Source organism: Haliotis rufescens, unplaced genomic scaffold (assembly GCF_023055435.1).
Source record: "Haliotis rufescens isolate VD_foot unplaced genomic scaffold, xgHalRufe1.0.p SCAF_1, whole genome shotgun sequence".
Classification (NCBI taxonomy): domain Eukaryota; kingdom Metazoa; phylum Mollusca; class Gastropoda; order Lepetellida; family Haliotidae; genus Haliotis; species Haliotis rufescens.
The window spans coordinates 2,770,020-2,789,997 of record NW_025963779.1 but is presented as its reverse complement, the minus strand read 5'-3'; the positions used below and the strand labels follow the sequence as shown (position 1 = coordinate 2,789,997).

The following is a 19,978-nucleotide window of genomic DNA, read 5'->3' as shown; positions in this document are numbered from 1 at the left end:
TAATAGCTGCGAGTCTATTGATGATATATGTGATATTTTTCTGTCCACATTTAAAAACTATATAAGCTTATGCATACCAAGCCGTGCTGTCACAATAAGGCCAAAAGATAAACCATGGTTTGATAGTGAACTACGTAGAGTAATAAGAATAAGAGATCGACTGAGAAAAAAAGCTAGACGAGCATGCAATAAACGCGATTTATCTAAATATAGAAAACAAAGAAATAAAGTAAACAATTTGAAGAAAGCTGCAAAGGAATTTTTTTTATCTTAACTTAGATGAATTATTATCTACACAAATCAAGTTCTAATTATTGGAAACTTTTACATGACTTGATCAAAGAGTCTGGAGCCAGCACCGTGATCCAACCTCTGGTCACTAACAACAACACTGTACCTGAAGCATTTTACAACAACACTGTACCTGAAGCATTTTACAACAACACTGTACCTGAAGCATTTTACAACAACACTGTACCTGAAGCATTTTCTGATTTTGATAAAGCTGAAGCTCTCAATGATTATTTTACGTCAGTTTCCAATGTTGACGATGAAGGCGCCTCACTGCCACCATTTGTTAAACGATGTGATCATGAATTGGATTATACCGTTATTGAAAGTCAAGAAATAACAGATCTCATAAAGTCCCTCCCGGTAAATAAAGCAAGCGGTCCCGACAACCTGAATCACAGATTAATTAAATACTTCACTATCCATAGCCAATCCTTTAATTATTAGCTTGGTGTCGTAGTTATCTATAGTTAAATATAAATTAAATAGATATAATCTGTCAAAATTCTATCTGACATTTATAAGACCTATCGGAAATATAGGACAACTGTTCTGCTTATAACGAAAATAAACTTGAATTAATACAACTTGACGCTTCCAGAATTGTGACAGGTTTGACCAAATTTGCCTTGAGAGAAAGTTTATATTTCGAAACCGGCTGGCTACCACTAAAAGAGAGACGAAAACTTACGACAGTGCACACAATAATAATAAAATGAATGTCCCTCATATCTAAATGATTTGTTACCCCACAACAGATCAGCTGCTTCAAATTATAACCTACATAACAAACAGAACATGTCTGTACCTTTTGCCAGAACAAGACTCTTTAAAACAATGGAATTTACAAAATGAAAATATTAAAAATAGTATCTCTGTAGCTGAATTAAAAAAGACTTAGACATAGATGTAGCAATCGAAGTGATGATTTATTTAGGGTTAATTTGTCAGACACTATTTCTTGCCTTTGCGGTTCCCCATGCGAAAATGCTTTTCACTATTTTCTTGAATGTAAAAAATATTCTTTAATAAGACAATCTTTGTTTATCAACATTAGGAATATAGGGACTCAGCCAAATTTAGAAACAATTGTTAGTGGTAACAAAAATCTATCTGAAGAACAAAATAACTTAATTTGTAAATATGTCCATCAATTTATTGTAGAAACAAACAGATTTTAAATTGTATCCTAATACAACAAGAATTATATTTCACGAGCTACTTTCAATTTATCTAGATTTTACAACTGACTTGCACATATAATACATGGTTGTTTCAACACTCTGATTTTGATGTAAAACAATAGCATTCCCTGTAACTATCACAGCTTAGTTACATTCTGGATTTCCCGCCCTTCACGTAAATTAAATGTCTATAACATGTAGTTTATTAACTACTGTGTTGTTTTATAAATATATCATGTACCATTGTATACCAAAAATGTAAATTCATCTTATGTATATATGTATATGTATGTGTGAGTGTATGTAGGTATATGTGTTGGTGTGTAATACTGTATATATATGTGTATATGTGTGTGTTATATTTTCTCAATACTTATAATTCCTATGCACTGTACATTTATTCTGCACCACAGAATTCACATACCACATTGTAAAGAAATGTATATAGGAGAAGGCCTCGTAAGTGTGTCACTTGTGCCTAATCCATTTGATTTTCCGCAATAAAATATGTTTAAATAAAAAAATCCTTCGTAGTTTAGCTGAGAACATTTCAACCACCCCTCGTTTAATTACGTAAAGAAGTAATACGTAACATTATCTGTTATCCTTCCTTTTTTTGTCACATCAATACAATGTATATAATTTACCAGACGTGTCCTACAGTAGATAAGCCAGCACGAAACAAACACCCGGTACAAAAATGAAGCATTTGTGATTTATGAGTTGAATGTTCAAAACAAAACATAATATTGCGTTTTGTAAACAATGTCAACAGATTTCATAATGCATGCGCACAAAACACACTAGCTAGGAAGGGAATACACAATGCCATTTCGAAAGTAATCAATTGTAATAAATGTTTTATTTTGAATAACACTTTCGTAATAAAGTACAAATTCGTGTACTTTTTCTGAACATGATCTAGACACTGTTGTCGGACTTTATTTGTAGTGGAAGCTCGGTGGCTGAGTGGGTTAGATTGCTGACTTATTGTGCTGGCGATAAGGTGCCTCACTCTGGCAGTGTGTGTTCGAATCTCGGATGGGCCTCATCCCCCAAAAGTACTGGAATTAAATTAAGTAAATGTTATCCCCAAACTAGCTCGGACTGGAAAGCTAACTTAAAGAGGTGAGTCGTAAGACAAGTTCTGAACACAGAGATAGTATCCATGTTAATGTTGAAGATGTTGTGATTCAGACAAGATCACATAAGTAATGGGGAGCCTCGCCATAAATGTACTTGTATGCAACATACAAGACTGTGAAAGGGATTCTTTGACGCACATGAAGCCAGTGTAGGTCCTCAAGTACAGGAGAGACACGGCCATGGTTATGAAGATGCGAGCCTATTCTTGCTGTTGTATTTTTGGATGCGATGCCTTGCAAAGCAGGATAAACGGGCAAGAAGACTGTCGTAGTAGTCATTTTTACGCATCACCAAGCATGATAATAAGTGTTAATCTTTAGTAAGATATCTTCTGATATTTCCACAATCTGGAAGAAACAGACTCAAATTGTTGTCATGATCCTCTAAAACAGTTCAGAATTAAGCATTATTCTCAGATCCCTCACAGATGCCGACAAAGGAGTGAGACTTTCTATTGGAACTCATACCACACGACTTGCGTTTCACCACTTAGTTTAAGTCTGTTCTGTGACATTCAGTTCTGAAGGTTATTGCAACATTATGTTGTGTGTTCTGCAGCTGCCAATGCCATTACTGGTTATGGTTAAAAGAGTTTGGGGATCAGTAAATTATCTGCATATTGGTGCCATTTGATCTGATGGTCTTCGATGACTATGCAAAGTTCTATTACATACAAGGTGAATAACACCGGTCTCAAGACAGATCCTTGTGGCACACCACATACAAGGTTTTCTGGATCCTAACACTGCAAACACGAAAACGTCGTTTTTTTCCGTATATGGTCATTGGACTGAAAAACGACGTTATTTGGACGCTTTCAAACCATCGTTTTTCCGTCCAAATAACGTCGTTATTTGACATCGGAATTTACTGGAAGAGAACGATATCATCCAGCTCCTCCCTTTCTTGATTGGCATTGTCAATCAAGCAACAGCGTATACCGGTATTCCTACTTCTCAGATTTCATTGGTCAGTTCTCGCGTGTTAGATTACAGGCCCGAGTTTGACGCTGTACTCGAAGCGCTTAGAGGAAGTACTGAAATCAATCGTTCTACGCAAGCGGATTGCTTAATGCCTTGTCCAAATTTTCCGTTCTATGCATGCGCGATTTCGCGTATTGTTTCCACTATATGTCACCACTATTTGACAGTGATTCATAAGCACAGTCTCGTGATGAGTTCGGAATCGTACAATGTCGCTTTAATTTATGGCACGTACTTGATCAGCGCGTATTTCCCATTAACAAATACAATGATAACGGTAATAATTTTAGTCAAAATAATTAGGAAAGCGCAAGGCTCAGGAACGTCTGAGTATAGGAAAAGGATTATACTTTCGAAAGTTATATAATCGTCAAATACGCAAAAGAATATCAACCGGCTTTTAAAACTTATTTTTGTAGAAGGTGATCTTGGTGTTTATTGCCAGATAGTATATGCATATACATTTTCCCGATATTGCTTATTTTAATGTTTATTAATAGTTTTAAGGTTCGTCCGCCTAATTGACGGGATTCCACTTTCTCATTTGTACATGACATATAAACAGTGTTCTGTTACTGTAAACAGATTAGTTTCAAATTCCAAACTGGTGATATCTATTCAGACTAAAACTTAGTCTCTAAAACTGTATAGTTTTGAAAGAAACAAGTAACTCCATTTAAATTGAAGAGGAGCCCAAGTTATATGGGAGATTCCGAGATGAACCTACTCTGTGGATATCTAAGCTGCCACCCAAACCGACCCAAACGGGACCCGATAGCTTATTGTATGCTATGTAGTCACATGGAAGTGCACCGGAATTATACATTGTATTCCGGACGATTGTGTTCTTTCATCTACTTTTAAATGTTGCCTATACACTAATCTGGACGTACTACTCATTGTTCTATTTAATATCATCCTATTATAAATATATATTTATATCAGATATACATTAACGCATGTTACCATTCTAAGTCATACTCTCATATAACCTTATATTGTTCATAGTATCAAAGTTTATTCAACAACATCAAGAACAGCAATTTATACTACTGAAACACCCAAACACAAGGCTGTTATCAAGCGCTGGTGCAGACGTGACGCATCGTAAAAAACTGTATCGTGATGTCTTCAGAAATACAATTCCTTTTAACATTTATACGTCGAGATAGTAAGCCTAACGCTTACTCACCGGCGGAACGTAGACAATATCGATAATATAGATATCACGTATTTGAATGTTAATACTAAAGACAACACTCAATATTTTTGCAGAGACGATATAACACTTATACACGTTTATTGGTGACTTTCATCAGTTTTGCTATTAATTTTAATAACTTTGTTTTCACATATACAAGTAGCAATACCCAACTAGCCTGTCATACATACTTATGGGGCAGTTTTCAATCTTGTACTGACTTACTCTGGTGTTCCTGAGGGGAGGTTATTGGCTTGGGTGTTTTACCCCGTTTTTTCTGGTAATCCTATTATTACTTCATTTTTATCTAATGACACCCTGTTCTCTGGATCACGGCTCCGTGACTATCCATAACAATTAAGATGAACATTCAGATCAAGTACATGAATGAGTTTGTTTTGACGCCACAGTCAATCAAAGACCAATGCTGTGCGGTTTGATTACACACTCCTACCAGGTCGAACATCGTGGATCTTTTTCTACCTAAAGAGAATCATAGTTCATATGCTAATCCATCTATTGCCTACGAAAACCGTCCCGCTCAAGATGACCTTACTTGTTGTTAAATCCATCATCTATCCCCCCGTTCTCACCCCCCCCCCCCCCCCCCCCCCCCCCCACGCCCCGACACTAACGCGCACGCACGCACGCACGCACGAACGCAGGCACACACACACACACAAACACAATGGACCTAAATAACCTGGACAGGAAATACTGCTGATAGCCCCTGGTCAACACCGCCGCGAGCGCTACCACAGAATGTTCGTCCAACTCTGCAGGGGCCATTCTCAGTAGCTTCAAATGCGCTGAAATGTGCGTGTCAAGAACAGCTGATGTCTGATGCTGAAGAACCGTGTTCACAGCTGACCGACTTGGTATTTTTCTGCACTGACAGAAACTGGATATACTGACACACAGCTATTATAGATATTTAAATAACCCCTGATCAAATAGATGCCCTTCGTTAATCTCTGTGTGGAGTACCGTATATACGAGATGCAATGGGCTATTCATGGCATATCACAGGCTTTTACGGATTGTGAACCGGCCTCGCGATATCAAATCCGCTGTCCTCGCATAGATATTAACATATCTTCGAGATCTGTCTGAATGAATGGCGTGACAACATTCAAGAAGTACGTTAACGGTTATGTGAAATATTAGAATGATTCCACCACAGAAGCCAAATCTTTAAGTTATTTGATTCTTCGGTAGCATTTTCAATAAATGTTGTTCACGAAAGGTTCCTGAATACATTAATCGAGATTACGCTATCCGCATGGATGACCTATTTCTGCATAGATATATCTAGATCGGTGACGCTAAGCCGGTGACCCGTACCCAGATCCGGACATACCAGTGGAACAGGCACTCACTCACTCACTCACTCACTCACTCACATCTATCAATCTATCAATCAAACAATCAATCAAAATGGAAATCGAGTGACGGATGCTTGACTCATTGTAAGTCTTTGTACGCCATTGTATCGTTGCTAGTGGTACCAGTTACCGGTTTGTGCTAGACGAAGCATTGACGAAGCAAAGAGTTTAATCAGACGTCTCCTTGAGGGAGACTGGTATCACACCTGTGATCCCTGGCGATAAGAAATATGACATTGCGTACCAGGCCAGCAGTCAATGTATAATCGTAAAATTAATTCTCCACGGCGTAATATATATCTTGCACGTGTACGTAAACAGGATGTTTTTGGTAACTTGAGTAGGAAGCACAAGTGCACGAAGGGATGGTATTTCAGATGACAAATGAAAGAATGATTGTGACCCAAATTTAGTGACTGGTGGCCGTATCGCACACACGAAATTTTATAAATGTATTCTCGAGGGTCAGTAAGAAACTAGAAATAAATCTCACCAAGTTTCAGCTTTCGCCTCTTCCTTTGTGGAATTAGGTTTCTCTTTGTAAAGTGATCCTTGTTATCTGTCTGTACCATCAACTTAACTCACCTCACCCCCTGCAGTTTTCCCGTCCCATATTGCCAAGCAGGTGACCCACAAGGAGGAATACGGCCCTCCCTCAGTCCAGACTCATGAGTTATACTGTGCCTACCACAATAAGTTGTGAATACGTACCTTTGCTGTTGCCAAACATTTTGTAACAATTTGGCAAACTTTGATATGTAAACAGCACATATAATTCAGTTTCATTTCATCTTAACATATCAGTTGAATCCTACTTGACCTTTGAAGATCCGGTTAAGAATAGATTTACAGCAACCCATGCTTGCCGTCATAGGCGACTATGCTTGTCGTAAGAGGCGACTAAAGGGATCGGGTGGTCAGGCTCGCTGACTTAGTTGATGCATGTCATCAATCCCAATTGCGTGGATCGATGCTCATGATATCAATCACTGGATTGTCTGGTCCAGACTCGATTATTTACAGACAACCGTCATATAACTGGAATATTGCTACGTGCGGCGTTACACAAAGAACAACAAAAACGGAAAAACGGATCCAACTTATTTTGTGGATACCATAACAATAAATCAAACCAACAGATCGTTTGAGGTAGCTAAATATAAAAAAATAGTCGATAGTCATATTTCCCTCTGTTGGTCCCACGTGAAATGTTCTTCATGAATACTGTAAATCATGAAATTAACGCAATAATAAGTCAGCACATTAATGCGAGTATAGAAGAACCCTGGCCTTAAATGCGTCATGACATTTATGAGAGTAGCCTTGCAAAAATCACTGTAGTCTCACAATTTAATAATGTAGTATAGGCTGATAGATGTTCGACCGAATAATATCATTTGTTCAATCAACTGTTCATCTAATTTCCATTAATGTATGTTACATTGATAATATGTTCATCGGTTTCTTCTCTGAACGTATAGTGTTGAGGACTACTTCAGTTGAGGAAAAGTAACATAAATAATGATGATATTATTTTGATATTATTGTCATTATCATTCCTTCAGATCATTAAAAAGAGTTATTATGTTTCACATTAAACATAGAGAAAGAGGTATGGATACTGTGGAGATTATTTTTTAGCATCGACATTATTAACATAATTCTTAAAGATATCATGTTTTGTTTATGGTCTAATGCCGGTCTCAGCAACTTAAGGATATTACAACATACATTTAGGTTCAGTTGTATTATTAAATTTGTTTTATTTTGCAAATGTTACAGAGACCTGATAAAGTAATATAAAAATGTATAGTCACTATTCTTAAAAGTAAGCATCTGTTAGATTTATCAACCGGAAATACTGCACACCAAAGGATAATTATATATCATGACACTATTCTATTCTAAGTCAACTATATTTGTGTTTGCTATTGCTACATGATTGGTTATGACACGGATACGTCATGATAAAGCAATGAGAAATTTACATTTTATATAAGACAGCTACGCGATAAATCGCAAAGAACAAAGAAGAAGGAAGCGATATTTATTACACGATAAAACCTTGTTCTATCATGACGTCATTTATGCATGGAGATTCGAACATGCACTCGCAACTGGAGGACGTCGTAACTTTGATGTTATTTGTGAGAGGGAAGTGTCCATTGAGTTGTTCCCAATAGATGTAGCTGGGGAAGGTAGATAAATGTAATGCCCGAACAATCGCATGAGAAAGTGAGAGCGAAATGTTAATCGGTATTGGGAGAAAAGGTACAGACGAGAAATTGTGAGAATATGCGGGAAAGACCAAATTCAAACCCTTCTGTTCATAAAATGGATTTATCTGGCATTGCCGCGGTCGTACGTAATGTTGATATCTCATATAAGAAATAAACGAGTCGTGGTCGTTGTTTATCGTACAACAAACAACTCCCACTCGCGGTTGTTTCTTAATTACATGACCATATACCCTGACATTATATCACAGTTGATTATATCAGTTGACAAAAACGACACAAGCCGTTCCATCAAACCCTTGCCAAAAGTAGCGCCAACTGCACGATTCCGACAACACCAGGAGCATGCATGTTTCATTATTCACCTTATAAAATGATGACACTGGGTGCTCGCAAAAAGGTGAGCTCATCCCGATCCACAAGTGGCACCCGCTAAAAACACATGCAAAGGCAAGCCAATTGTTCACCCGAAAAGGCACATCATTTTGGTCATTGGTACGTCAAACCTGGAAATGCCAGCTACACGTACAACACAAAGACAAAGCCAGGACCCGAATCCTTTAAACCCCCTGAGCACGAAGCTTGCCGAAATAAAAAGTTCAGTTAATTACATACATTTTCTCCTAAACTAAAGTAATCTATACTAGTTCTGAAGTAAATCGTATTTACCCGCATGAATCGCCTTATGTCATTTATTCCCGATAAACAGAGCATGCACACTTTCTGACAGTAATGTGGGGTAAGTCACGCACCAAACCTATACTCTCGATATACATGTTGCTCTTACTTAAAACACTATTGGGCTAACAAGATACGTATATTAAAATGCCATGCTTTTCTGATGTGCTATCATTCTAATTCGAAATAATGACATAAATAGTTACCACTCACCCTTCAATATTTTTCAAGGCCGGGTTAATCACAAACATATTTGAATATATACCACATCTATACTTACATGTACTTTATATCTGTATATGTATCTTTATACTTTAAAGAATTAGGTGTGTCTGTCATACAGACCCCGAAACAAATATGTCCAATACAGCCCAAAATTTGGCAAAATGAAAAAAGTCTCTTGGCTCCTTTTTGTTATATTTTATAACTATTGTTTAACAACTGGTTTTTTTCTGTAAAATATGTTCATTTCAGAGATTAGATGTTATTCTAGCATCAGGTCTGTGGTACGTTCACTGCATCAGCGTTGACATAAAAACGATTTTTACATACATACATATATATATATATATATACATACAGAGGAAATGCTTAGCATTTATCTTTTAAGGAAGGATGTGGGACTTGCTTAATACATATGTATGTGGACATATATGTATGTACATTTGGATGAATATAGATATACCTCCTTATAGATAGTGATCTTAGATGATTGTAGAACGTGCACGAAGAAAATGGAATAATTATGTGAGTAATTGGGTAAATACCACGTTTAGCAATATTCAGCCATGTTGCGATATTGGTTTCCAACATGCAAGACGGAACATGAAATCATGACTTGAATTTGGACCTGGCTTTCTGGTGTGATGTAACACCCCATAATCTAATGTAGAAAAAGAGCTAAAAGCACGAATAAAGATCACGAGATGAAACTTATGTATACATCTGGGCATATATTTGCGTAGTATTACTACGTTAATTCATCAGTATATATGTATTTTGCGCAAAGGATATTGTAGATCGACGCTTACATGCGCATATAACCTATTCACCAGTGCTGTAATATTTAATTCATTTGTCTATTGATACATATAGATAGGAACACGGAGAGTCTGTCTGAAGGAATATAGACATGCATGGGATCTTTTGGATAGTTGTACTTCACGATTAGACAAACGCTTAGTCTCTGAAAATACATTATTTTGGTTAAAACGAGAAACTATATTTAAATTTAAAAGGAGCCCAAGTGAGATGGAAATTTCAGCCTGAACCCGTTGAACATCTAGGCTTGTTTCATTTAGGGCTATAGCATTGCAGTAAGGCCTGGGCAGAAGGGGAAATAATATGTTTCAGGGACTGTGAGACAAACTACATCACGGTCTGCATCGCCGTCATGATCTTTAGAGCTACGAAATTAGAGCCATCTGAGACAGCCACTCGACACCTGTTTGCACCCATCACTGTCACTACTCGTCTCTCCAAACGAAAAAAACCCCGAAAATGTCGGAAGTGTATATTTTTAATCCTTCTAATTTACTATTTAGATACATGATTTAACTTAAAAGTAATTATATAGATATATGTGATGCTGGTACCGTTTTGTCACCATCGTGTAGCTATTGTGGAGTTATCATGAATATCAAATACATGTCTTGAAATATATTAGACTTGTAAAAAAGTTCATCAAAGAACCATATGCAGCCATTTAATTGGCGTGTATGGATATATTATCCATTTACTTATACACACCTATTATGGACATATACAGAATTTCATTGTACCTTATTATTAAAAACATTACCCGTGAAGATCCGGGTTAGAATAGGCCTTGAACAACCCATCTCTCTCTCCAAACGAAAACAAAATACGAAAAATGTCGGAAGTGTATCCTTCCAATTTTCTATTTAGATACATGTTTTAACTTTAAAGTAATTATATCAATTAAAGTAATCTGTGATGCTGGTGTCGTTTTGTCGCCATTGTGTAGCTTTTGTGGATTTATTATGAATATCAAATACATGTCTTGAAATATGGTTAGGCTCGCTGACTTGGTTGATGCATGTCATCGTATCCCAATTGCGTAGATCGGTGCTCTTGGTGATAATAACTGGATTGTCTGGTCCAGACAGGATTATTTACGAACCACTGTCATATAGATGGTATATTGCTGAGTGCGGCGTTAAACAACAAAGAAACAAAATCTATTATTAAACACCTTCCAACAATGAGAAATTAAACTTATATTTCTATATATTCTGTTATATCTATAACATAATTTGATTCATAATTTAATTATTGCGTTGCTTTCTTCACTGTCATTCAATGCACATGTTCAACCCCCTAAACTTTTAATATTTCATTTTTCACAAATGGCTACGTTAGTGAGTTGCCTAGATCTCTCGTTACCTACTTACAAGAACAGATTAAAATAATTTGTTTTACTATCATATTTCTGTTTATCTAATTCAGAATACGAAATTGATAATTAATTTATCACAGTATAGATCATATTCGTTTATATCACTATCTGATGCTAAGGTTTTATTGCAGAAATTATAATTTATTCAAAATGTAGAAAGATACACAATTTGCCATTATTTGACTTTTAAACTGTACAAAGTATAATATAATGATCAGAATGCCTGTAACGGGTAGTATTTAAGAAAGAAATATTTGTCGATAAGTCCCATTTTTCAGATATGCCCTTCAGTAGTAGTAGTTATCATTATTTGTGGATAATTCAAAAAGCAACATAGAAAATTTATATGCTACCATGACGAAAGAATACAGAGTATACATAACTCGCAATTCTCCAAAAGAGATTTCAAATCATAATAACATATCCGATATAAAGAGAGGTGGTAATGATTTAATCTCTACATTGTGCCCTTGTTCGTGAGCCCTTGTTCTATTCAGCAAACAGCCCCAAACCGAAACTCCACAACATATCCGATTACACTGATTCAGGCTGTCCTAGTTCTCCATGCGATACTGACGCCCGTTCGTCTCCCAGACCATAGAGAATAAATTTAAAAGGAATCCAGCTCAAGTCTAGAACGATTTGGCAAGCCTAGATTGACTCAATTCTATCCATGAAAGTAAGCATTAATTAAAAAAAATATTGTTCTTGTCTGCTTCAGATTATATTTTGTAGAGACATATTTTTAACTAGGAAAATTGTACTGACACCGGCGCTGTCCCTATTGAAGCTATTTATAAGAATTCCGAATTGTCGTCCATTGTTCGATGTCAATACATCGATGACAAGTGAGGATATCATAAAGTAATCGTTGATGCCGCGCTAAACTGTAATAAAAATTATAATCAAGTTGACTGGTGTGTACATTACTACAGTGCACATGTACATGATCATGCCCTAATAATCAAATGCCGTAATGTCAAATACTAATATATTATTGTGTGATGAATTTAACTGGATCAGTGGTAACATGTGATATTAATATTCCATCAATTTCTCTCCTGGTTGGTCCATCCATGTCTACAAAATGAACATAATACAATTAAAATGGAGCCTAGAACAATTCTTAATTTCAGGCTAGGGCTGTGGAAATCTAGACTTTCCCAATCATGATAGACTTGAGTTGGTCTCATTTTTTACATTATTCTCTTGGGTCAACGCCACAGCTCATACCATACACTAACAAGACCAGATTGCCCCCCGCCAGAGCTCCTGGATTTTGGTTATATCATCTAACATGGCCAACTCTGCTCTTAAGTAAACAAGAACCTTATCAGCGAGGGGTCCTTTATCATCCCTATGTGACTGCTTATAAAAATCTGATATCTCTTCCCAAAGACCTGGTTAATAATATATTTTCTGCTGAATATTCGAAACAGAGTGAGTGAGTTGGTACTACATATGTTTACGGTTCTATTTTAAATGACTGCAGCGCTCCATTATGAAAACAAATTGGTTTAACGCCGCTATCAGCAGTATTCCAGTTATAAATGACGGCGGTCTGTTGTATATGAAATAAATGCAAATTGAATCTTGAATCTTGAAAGTTGTAACATTTCCGCTAATAAGTATCACATGCAGTATACAGTATATCAACTGCAATATACTGTATACAACATTCAGTATACAGTGTGTTGCGAGGTCTGCGCTGGGCTGGAGCACACATTTCCTACCCCTTTTGATTGTTGATGAGGTACTACGTGTTTGGAACTGGGAGTCAAAGCACTTTTAGAGAAGAGCTCACAATAAAACGTTATGGACTCGCGGACAGACTTGTGTTTTCATTTCAAGACTTACATGTATCAGGTTGAACTTCTACGACAGATGTAACTTGGTTACCGCTCCCTAACTGTAACATTAACTGAACTTTACGTCTTTTATACACATTTGTGATGGGGCGACAATGCGACAACGAGACATATTTTGACCTTGAAAATGTCGCGTTACGGCATCGTCGCCCTTTTGTAAAATAAAGAAAAGGATTATTCAAAGAGCGACAATGCAAACACGCGACAATGCGACAAATGGCCAATTGTCGTGCTTTTGTTAATTTTGACACGTTTTGCTTGTTTTTGCAAGGGCGTCAATGCGACAATGCGACAACGCGACAATGTCCCTTCCATACTGATCCGTGCAAATAAAACTGAGTTATGAAATAGAAGTCTGACATGCCAATTAAAAGATAAAGTGTTGCAGCTTCTGATTTCATAGATCTTTAAGAAGGATTATCAATAATGGGATGAGTGATGAGTTCAACTGCATGCCGAGTCTATACGTTGTGATTAACAATAATGCTCCGAGTAAATACATTTTGTCAAAATGTATGACATGTATTACGTGAATGAACATATTGTTTATACTCGTCCATGTTTTTGACGGACAATATAATTAACATGCTCGGTAAAAGTGAGGACGGGCATCATTGTGTGTTTCCGTGCTTTGTTCAGGTGAACAATTGACTTGTCCTTGCGTGTGTTTGTGACGGGTGCCACTTGTGTGGCAGGATACGCTCACCTTTTCCCGAACACCCGTTGGATGGCCTGAACCAATTCGGATTTTAATCCCACATGAGTCTGATACACCGTGATATAACTGAAATACTGAAATACTGTACAGTTGAAAATGGTGTTTAATGCGATTACCGTAGTGTGTTACTGCAACTGTTCAAATGTTGTGCAGTGCTGTTATGTAATATGTAAAAGAAAGCATATTCAATTATCCAATTGATTTGAATAGAATATACTTGCGTCAGTGTATTTTATTAACGCCCCAAACCGTAATTTTAACACATATAATAACAGATCATATACACGCATGGTGCCTTGACTTACTGCTAGCTTTAATAGGCCATCCCGGAATAAAATAGTCCCCCCCCAGGAACATATGTTTTAGTATGTTTACAAGAAATATATTCCAAACAATATCCTCATTAGATGAGGAGATCTTTTTCAGAATTACCTCAGTTAGTAAATTACAATGACAGAGCGTCGTTATACATTTACATCAAGTACAATACGTCAAAATGGCCGACACGATAAACGTGACGGGAGATATTTCCGAAGTTGTTAATCAACCTGTGGCTATTTCAAGCCTTTGTCATCACTGATCAGTTGGCCGATCGTTGAAAGGTGATTGTAAAGATGTGTCAAATAGATACTAAGGTAAATTCATAGATTGCTGTCACTACGATAGTTTGGATATTTTTTTCGTTTGTTTTTTTCTCTGGGATGGGTTGTAGCGAGGGTATTTTTAAACGGGCATGCAACCACGCTTCTGTATGAATTCATACTACGGAATTCCAAGGGTTTTCCCCAGGAATGTGGAAGTAGTCAGTGTTTACGTCATTTCAAGAATACAGTCACGTGAAGAACGTCATGTGACCGACCTCTCGTCCTAGCCGTATATCTTGTAGACTTCACATTAAAAAAATAGTTATTATTATAACCAAATGAAACACTACCCATTAGCCGATAGGGGTAACTGTTCATAGCCGAGGGATATGTTACCACAATAAACTTGGTAACATTGTTTGGTTTGACTCTTGGCGCGTGCTTGAATTCCATTAACATGTTACATATCCTAAAACTGGCTTATCAGCAAATCTCGCTGCACTGCGCGCGACAGATACTAGAGCAAGGCATGCCAGAAATACGAAACCTAAAGCTTTGGAAAGGAAGCCTTAGGAATCTAGTGCGTCGGGGGACCAGCGCCATCTGATTGGCCGTTAACAGTTGTACAAGGCGGAGCAAAAAGCATCGTTTTTCCGTCCATTTTACGCTTGAAAAACTCGACCCTTTTCTGGACATATCTAGACGCTCACCAATTAATCAATTTTAATGAATTTTTAGTCGTTTTTCCGTCAAATGACCATATACGGAAAAAAACGACGTTTTCGTGTTTGCAGTGTAATGATCAGTGAAACCTGATACGACTGGAACTGGGACTGTGCAAAGCCAGAAATGTCAAAGTCACTTAAAAAACGTAAGGAGTAAATTATGTTCGCTGGTCTCAAAAGCGACACTTAAATATAAGACCCAGTAAAGCTAAGTTGCCGTCATCCCCCACAAGTCTGATGTCGTGTGATACCCGGAGGTTGCTGGTTTGGTGCAGTGGCATGGACTGTATGCAAACTGAAAGGAACCATACAGATTATGATGCTGGAGATGTTCTGACTGTCATTCCCCGATTCCTTTCACAATAAGCTTTGAGCTTATACACTTTCCTTCCACTAATTTACCAAGCTGAACTAACTACACATAAAAGAGACCACGCAAACCGCCCAATTTGTTTCATATTTACATCTACACATTAAGATTCAGAGTGACATAAAACTAGCCACAAGGTTGCGTTCAATGTATTTATTATGGCCCTCAAGACCTTATAATGGCTATTAAGGCTTTATTATGGCTTTCAACAAGTTTTATCATAGATGTGGTAGATATGTGACAAGGACAAAAGTGACAAAAAATGTATTTTCTTGGTTTTCAGATGAACAATTGACTTTCCTTTGCATGTGTTTGTGAAGGGTGTCACCGGTGGGTGGCATACGCTCACCTTTTCGCAAACAGGATAATATTACATAAGCACCTGATTGTGCAATGGAGTATGCTTTTAGCAGAGATTTCTTATGATTATGGAAATAGTTGTGTTGCTTTGATTAGGCTTACGTACTGTATTGTCTTCATCATACCACACATTCACGTACTAACATGGAGGTTCAAAACCCAAACTTTTGTCTACAATAAATATAGTTAGATATTGCATGGACACGTTTATGAATACTGATATGGTAGACTACTAATAGAATGACTCGATTCTATTCAATTTTAATTGAGATGTGTTAGTTTGTTTGTTTGTTGTTTAACGCCGCACTCAGCAATATTCCAGCAATGATATTACGGCGGTCTGCAAATAATCGAGTCTGGACCAGACAATATAGTAATTGACAGCATAAACATCGGTCCACCCAATTGGGACATGATGACATGCATCAACCAAGCCGGCGAGCCTGACAACTCTATCCCGTTAGTCGCCTCTTACGACAAGCATAGTCGCCTTTTACGGCAAGCATGGGTTGCTGAAGACCTATTCCATCTTTACGGGTCAATTCAATTGAGATACTGAATGCGGTTGCAATTACACCTTATTGAGCAGCTTAGCGGTAATATTTGCAAGGTTATTATTCTAACCTGGCTAGTGCCGAGGTGTTGCACGGCGCAGGGCAGCAGGACATTTGAGCCTTCAAACACAGTCACATTTGTGTCTCTCGTCAGGAACCTGGGCGTCGGGGCCTCGCCTACAACACAACCAACATGGTAAACTCTTCACAAAACGACACATTTTCATATTGTCTACGTCGCAGTCAGAAATATTCCTACTGTATAACGGCATAATAATAGTAATCTGGGTCTGTCAAACTAGCGGTTGATAGCATTATCCCTGTCCCCCGTCGTTGAGATACGATAACACACCTTGTCTCACTGCCCATCTCCATTGTAGTCACTTTCACAAGCATTAAATACTGATTTTGAAAAAGGAATTGTTCTCGAAAAACTGGACAAACATAATTGTTCACCGGTCACCAGTCATTAAAATCATGTCAATATCATGTGCAAGTTCTTACATGTGGTCTGCTAGTAAGTATTTCCATTCACGTAAATTTGCCATTTGGGATCAATGCTAAGCCTCATTCATCATCAGTATCTATACAGACAAGCAATAATGATGAATACATGGCACTTATTTTATGGATAGCAACTTCTTTTATTCCTTGTACGACGTTTCAGAGCTACTTCTTGCTGCTTCAGCAGGTGATGGTCCATAAAAAAGCGTCATGTGGTTATGTTCTTCCAACCTCTAAATGCCTATCAAAGGTTTCCAACAAAAAGAGACGCGCCACAAATACACAAGGCTAATGTTAATAGTATTACCATAAACTGGATTTAATGACGGGCTAAAACTACTTGTCTTACCTTTTTCATTGAAACATTGTAGGGTTGTAATGCACGATACTAAAACAGCAATCAGCAGTGCCGACGCCATCTTGTGTTATAAATAATATATACACTGCAAGGGTTTCAATGTGCCTGCTTGGACCTTACACTCAACAGGACAATGACACTCTAACCGGATACTGAATAGTCAGTCACTGATATATGAGTCGTTGGCACATTAAGAAGTGTATGACACGTTCATATAAACTGTTCGTTACAAACTAACAGAAACGGGTTCAATTAAATGTATTATTTTTGTTGTAACATGACTTAAGCAGCTAAATGTATAAATGCATTTAAAGTATGCATAGTGGAATACAAATATTTAACACAATGCAAACAGCCCACACTGTTCGTCCACACATTGGTATGCTGTAGTTGGGAGCCACACTCGTGGATCACAAAGTTGCTGTCACCGGCAGACAGGAAGGACAGACAGTGGACAGACCCAGGACAGACAGTGGTCAGACAGGAAGGGCAGACAGTGGACAGACCCAGCGCAGACAGTGGACAGACACAGGGCAGACAGTGGACATACCCTGCGCAGACAGTGGACATACAGTGGACAGACAGGAAGGATAGACAGGAAGGACAGACAGTGGACAGACTCGGAGCAGACAGTGGACAGACCAAGCGCAGACAGTGGATATACAGTGGACATACAGTGGACAGACTCAGGGCAGACAGTGGATATACAGTGGACATACAGTGGACAGACTCAGGGCAGACAGTGGACAGACTCAGGTCAGACAGTGGATATACAGTGGACAGACAGTGGACAGACTCAGGCCAGACAGTGGACAGACTCAGGTCAGACAGTTTACACACAATGGACAGACAGTGGACAGACCCAGGGAAGTCAGTTTACACACAATGCACAGACAGTGGACAGACAGTGGACAGATTCGGGGCAGGCAGTGGACAGACTCAGGTCAGACAGTGGATATACAGTGGACATACAGTGGACAGACTCAGGGCAGACAGTGGACAGACTCAGGTCAGACAGTGGATATACAGTGGACATACAGTGGACAGACTCAGGGCAGACAGTGGATATACAGTGGACATACAGTGGACAGACTCAGGGCAGACAGTGGACAGACTCAGGTCAGACAGTGGATATACAGTGGACAGACAGTGGACAGACTCAGGCCAGACAGTGGACAGACTCAGGTCAGACAGTGGATATACAGTGGACAGACAGTGGACAGACCAAGCGCAGACAGTGGATATACAGTGGACAGACAGTGGACAGACTCAGGGCAGACAGTGGATATACAGTGGACATACAGTGGACAGACTCAGGGCAGACAGTGGACAGACTCAGGTCAGACAGTGGATATACAGTGGACAGACAGTGGACAGACTCAGGCCAGACAGTGGACAGACTCAGGTCAGACAGTTTACACACAATGGACAGACAGTGGACAGACCCAGGGAAGTCAGTTTACACACAATGCACAGACAGTGGACAGACCCAGGTCAGACAGTTTACACACAATGCACTGACAGTGGACAGACAGTGGACAGATTCGGGGCAGGCAGTGGACAGACTCGGGTCAGACAGTTTACACACAATGCACACGACAGTGGACAGGCCCAGGGCAGACAGACCACGTGTCACCACACCCGACGAAGACAGGAACTGGCATGTTGTCAAATGGCCCCCCTGAGACCCCCCTTGATTCTTAGATGTGAACACGACCTAGCTCTCCTGCAAACAGACGTGACTAAATACATATCATCGATGTCTGCCCTTATTTCTATTTCATCTAGAGCCGGGAGCACGGGCCTAAGGCGTCGTAATTCGCTGTGTAGAGTTGCATCCCTTAGTCGTGCCAGAAACGTATAATGCTGGATTTTCTCCCATCTCAAGCTGACAAGCCGTGATATAACTGAAATACTGTCCAAAGCGGTGTTAGACCTAACTCGCTCACTTACTGATAACCATGCCCATGCCTAGGGCTGTGAATTGGGTGTCAGACCTAACTCGTTCACTTACTGACAGCCATGCCCGTGCATCGGGCTGTGAATTGGGTGTTAGCCCTAACTCGCTCACTTACTGATAGCCATGCCCGTGCATCGGGCTGTGAATTGGGTGTTAGCCCTAACTCGTTCACTTACTGATAGCCATGCCCGTGCCTCGGACTGTGAATTGGGTGTTAGCCCTAACTCGCTCACTTACTGATAGCCATGCCCGTGCATAGGGCTGTGAATTTGGTCACATGTCCAATATAATGTAAGCATACTTAATATGTTAAGGGCACATTAAAAAATTGTTTTTCATTAATTCACTTGAATTATGGGATGAGGGTGGCGGTTTTTTCTAAACCAGCTATTTAAGGTATCTGGGTACAATTAATATCGAAGGATGCGATTTACATGCATCAAGCGTGTTAAG

At 38.7% G+C, this 19,978-nt stretch overlaps 1 protein-coding gene across 3 annotated transcripts in view; it reads right to left on the bottom strand.

Annotated features, from left to right (window-relative positions):
- The window catches only part of LOC124147030 (hemicentin-2-like), a 50,277-nt gene extending 32,594 nt beyond the window's left edge, over window positions 1-17,683 (bottom strand). For all 3 annotated transcript variants that reach the window (XM_046517627.2, XM_048395907.1, XM_048395871.1), the window contains exons 1-2: window positions 17,557-17,683; window positions 16,774-16,880 (exon numbers count right to left, since the gene is read on the bottom strand). In XM_046517627.2, the coding sequence (XP_046373583.2) occupies window positions 16,774-16,880; window positions 17,557-17,626 (177 nt within the window). In that variant the 5' untranslated portion in view covers window positions 17,627-17,683. The remainder of the gene's footprint in view (window positions 1-16,773; window positions 16,881-17,556) is intronic.
- Between the last annotated feature and the right edge of the window lie 2,295 nt (window positions 17,684-19,978).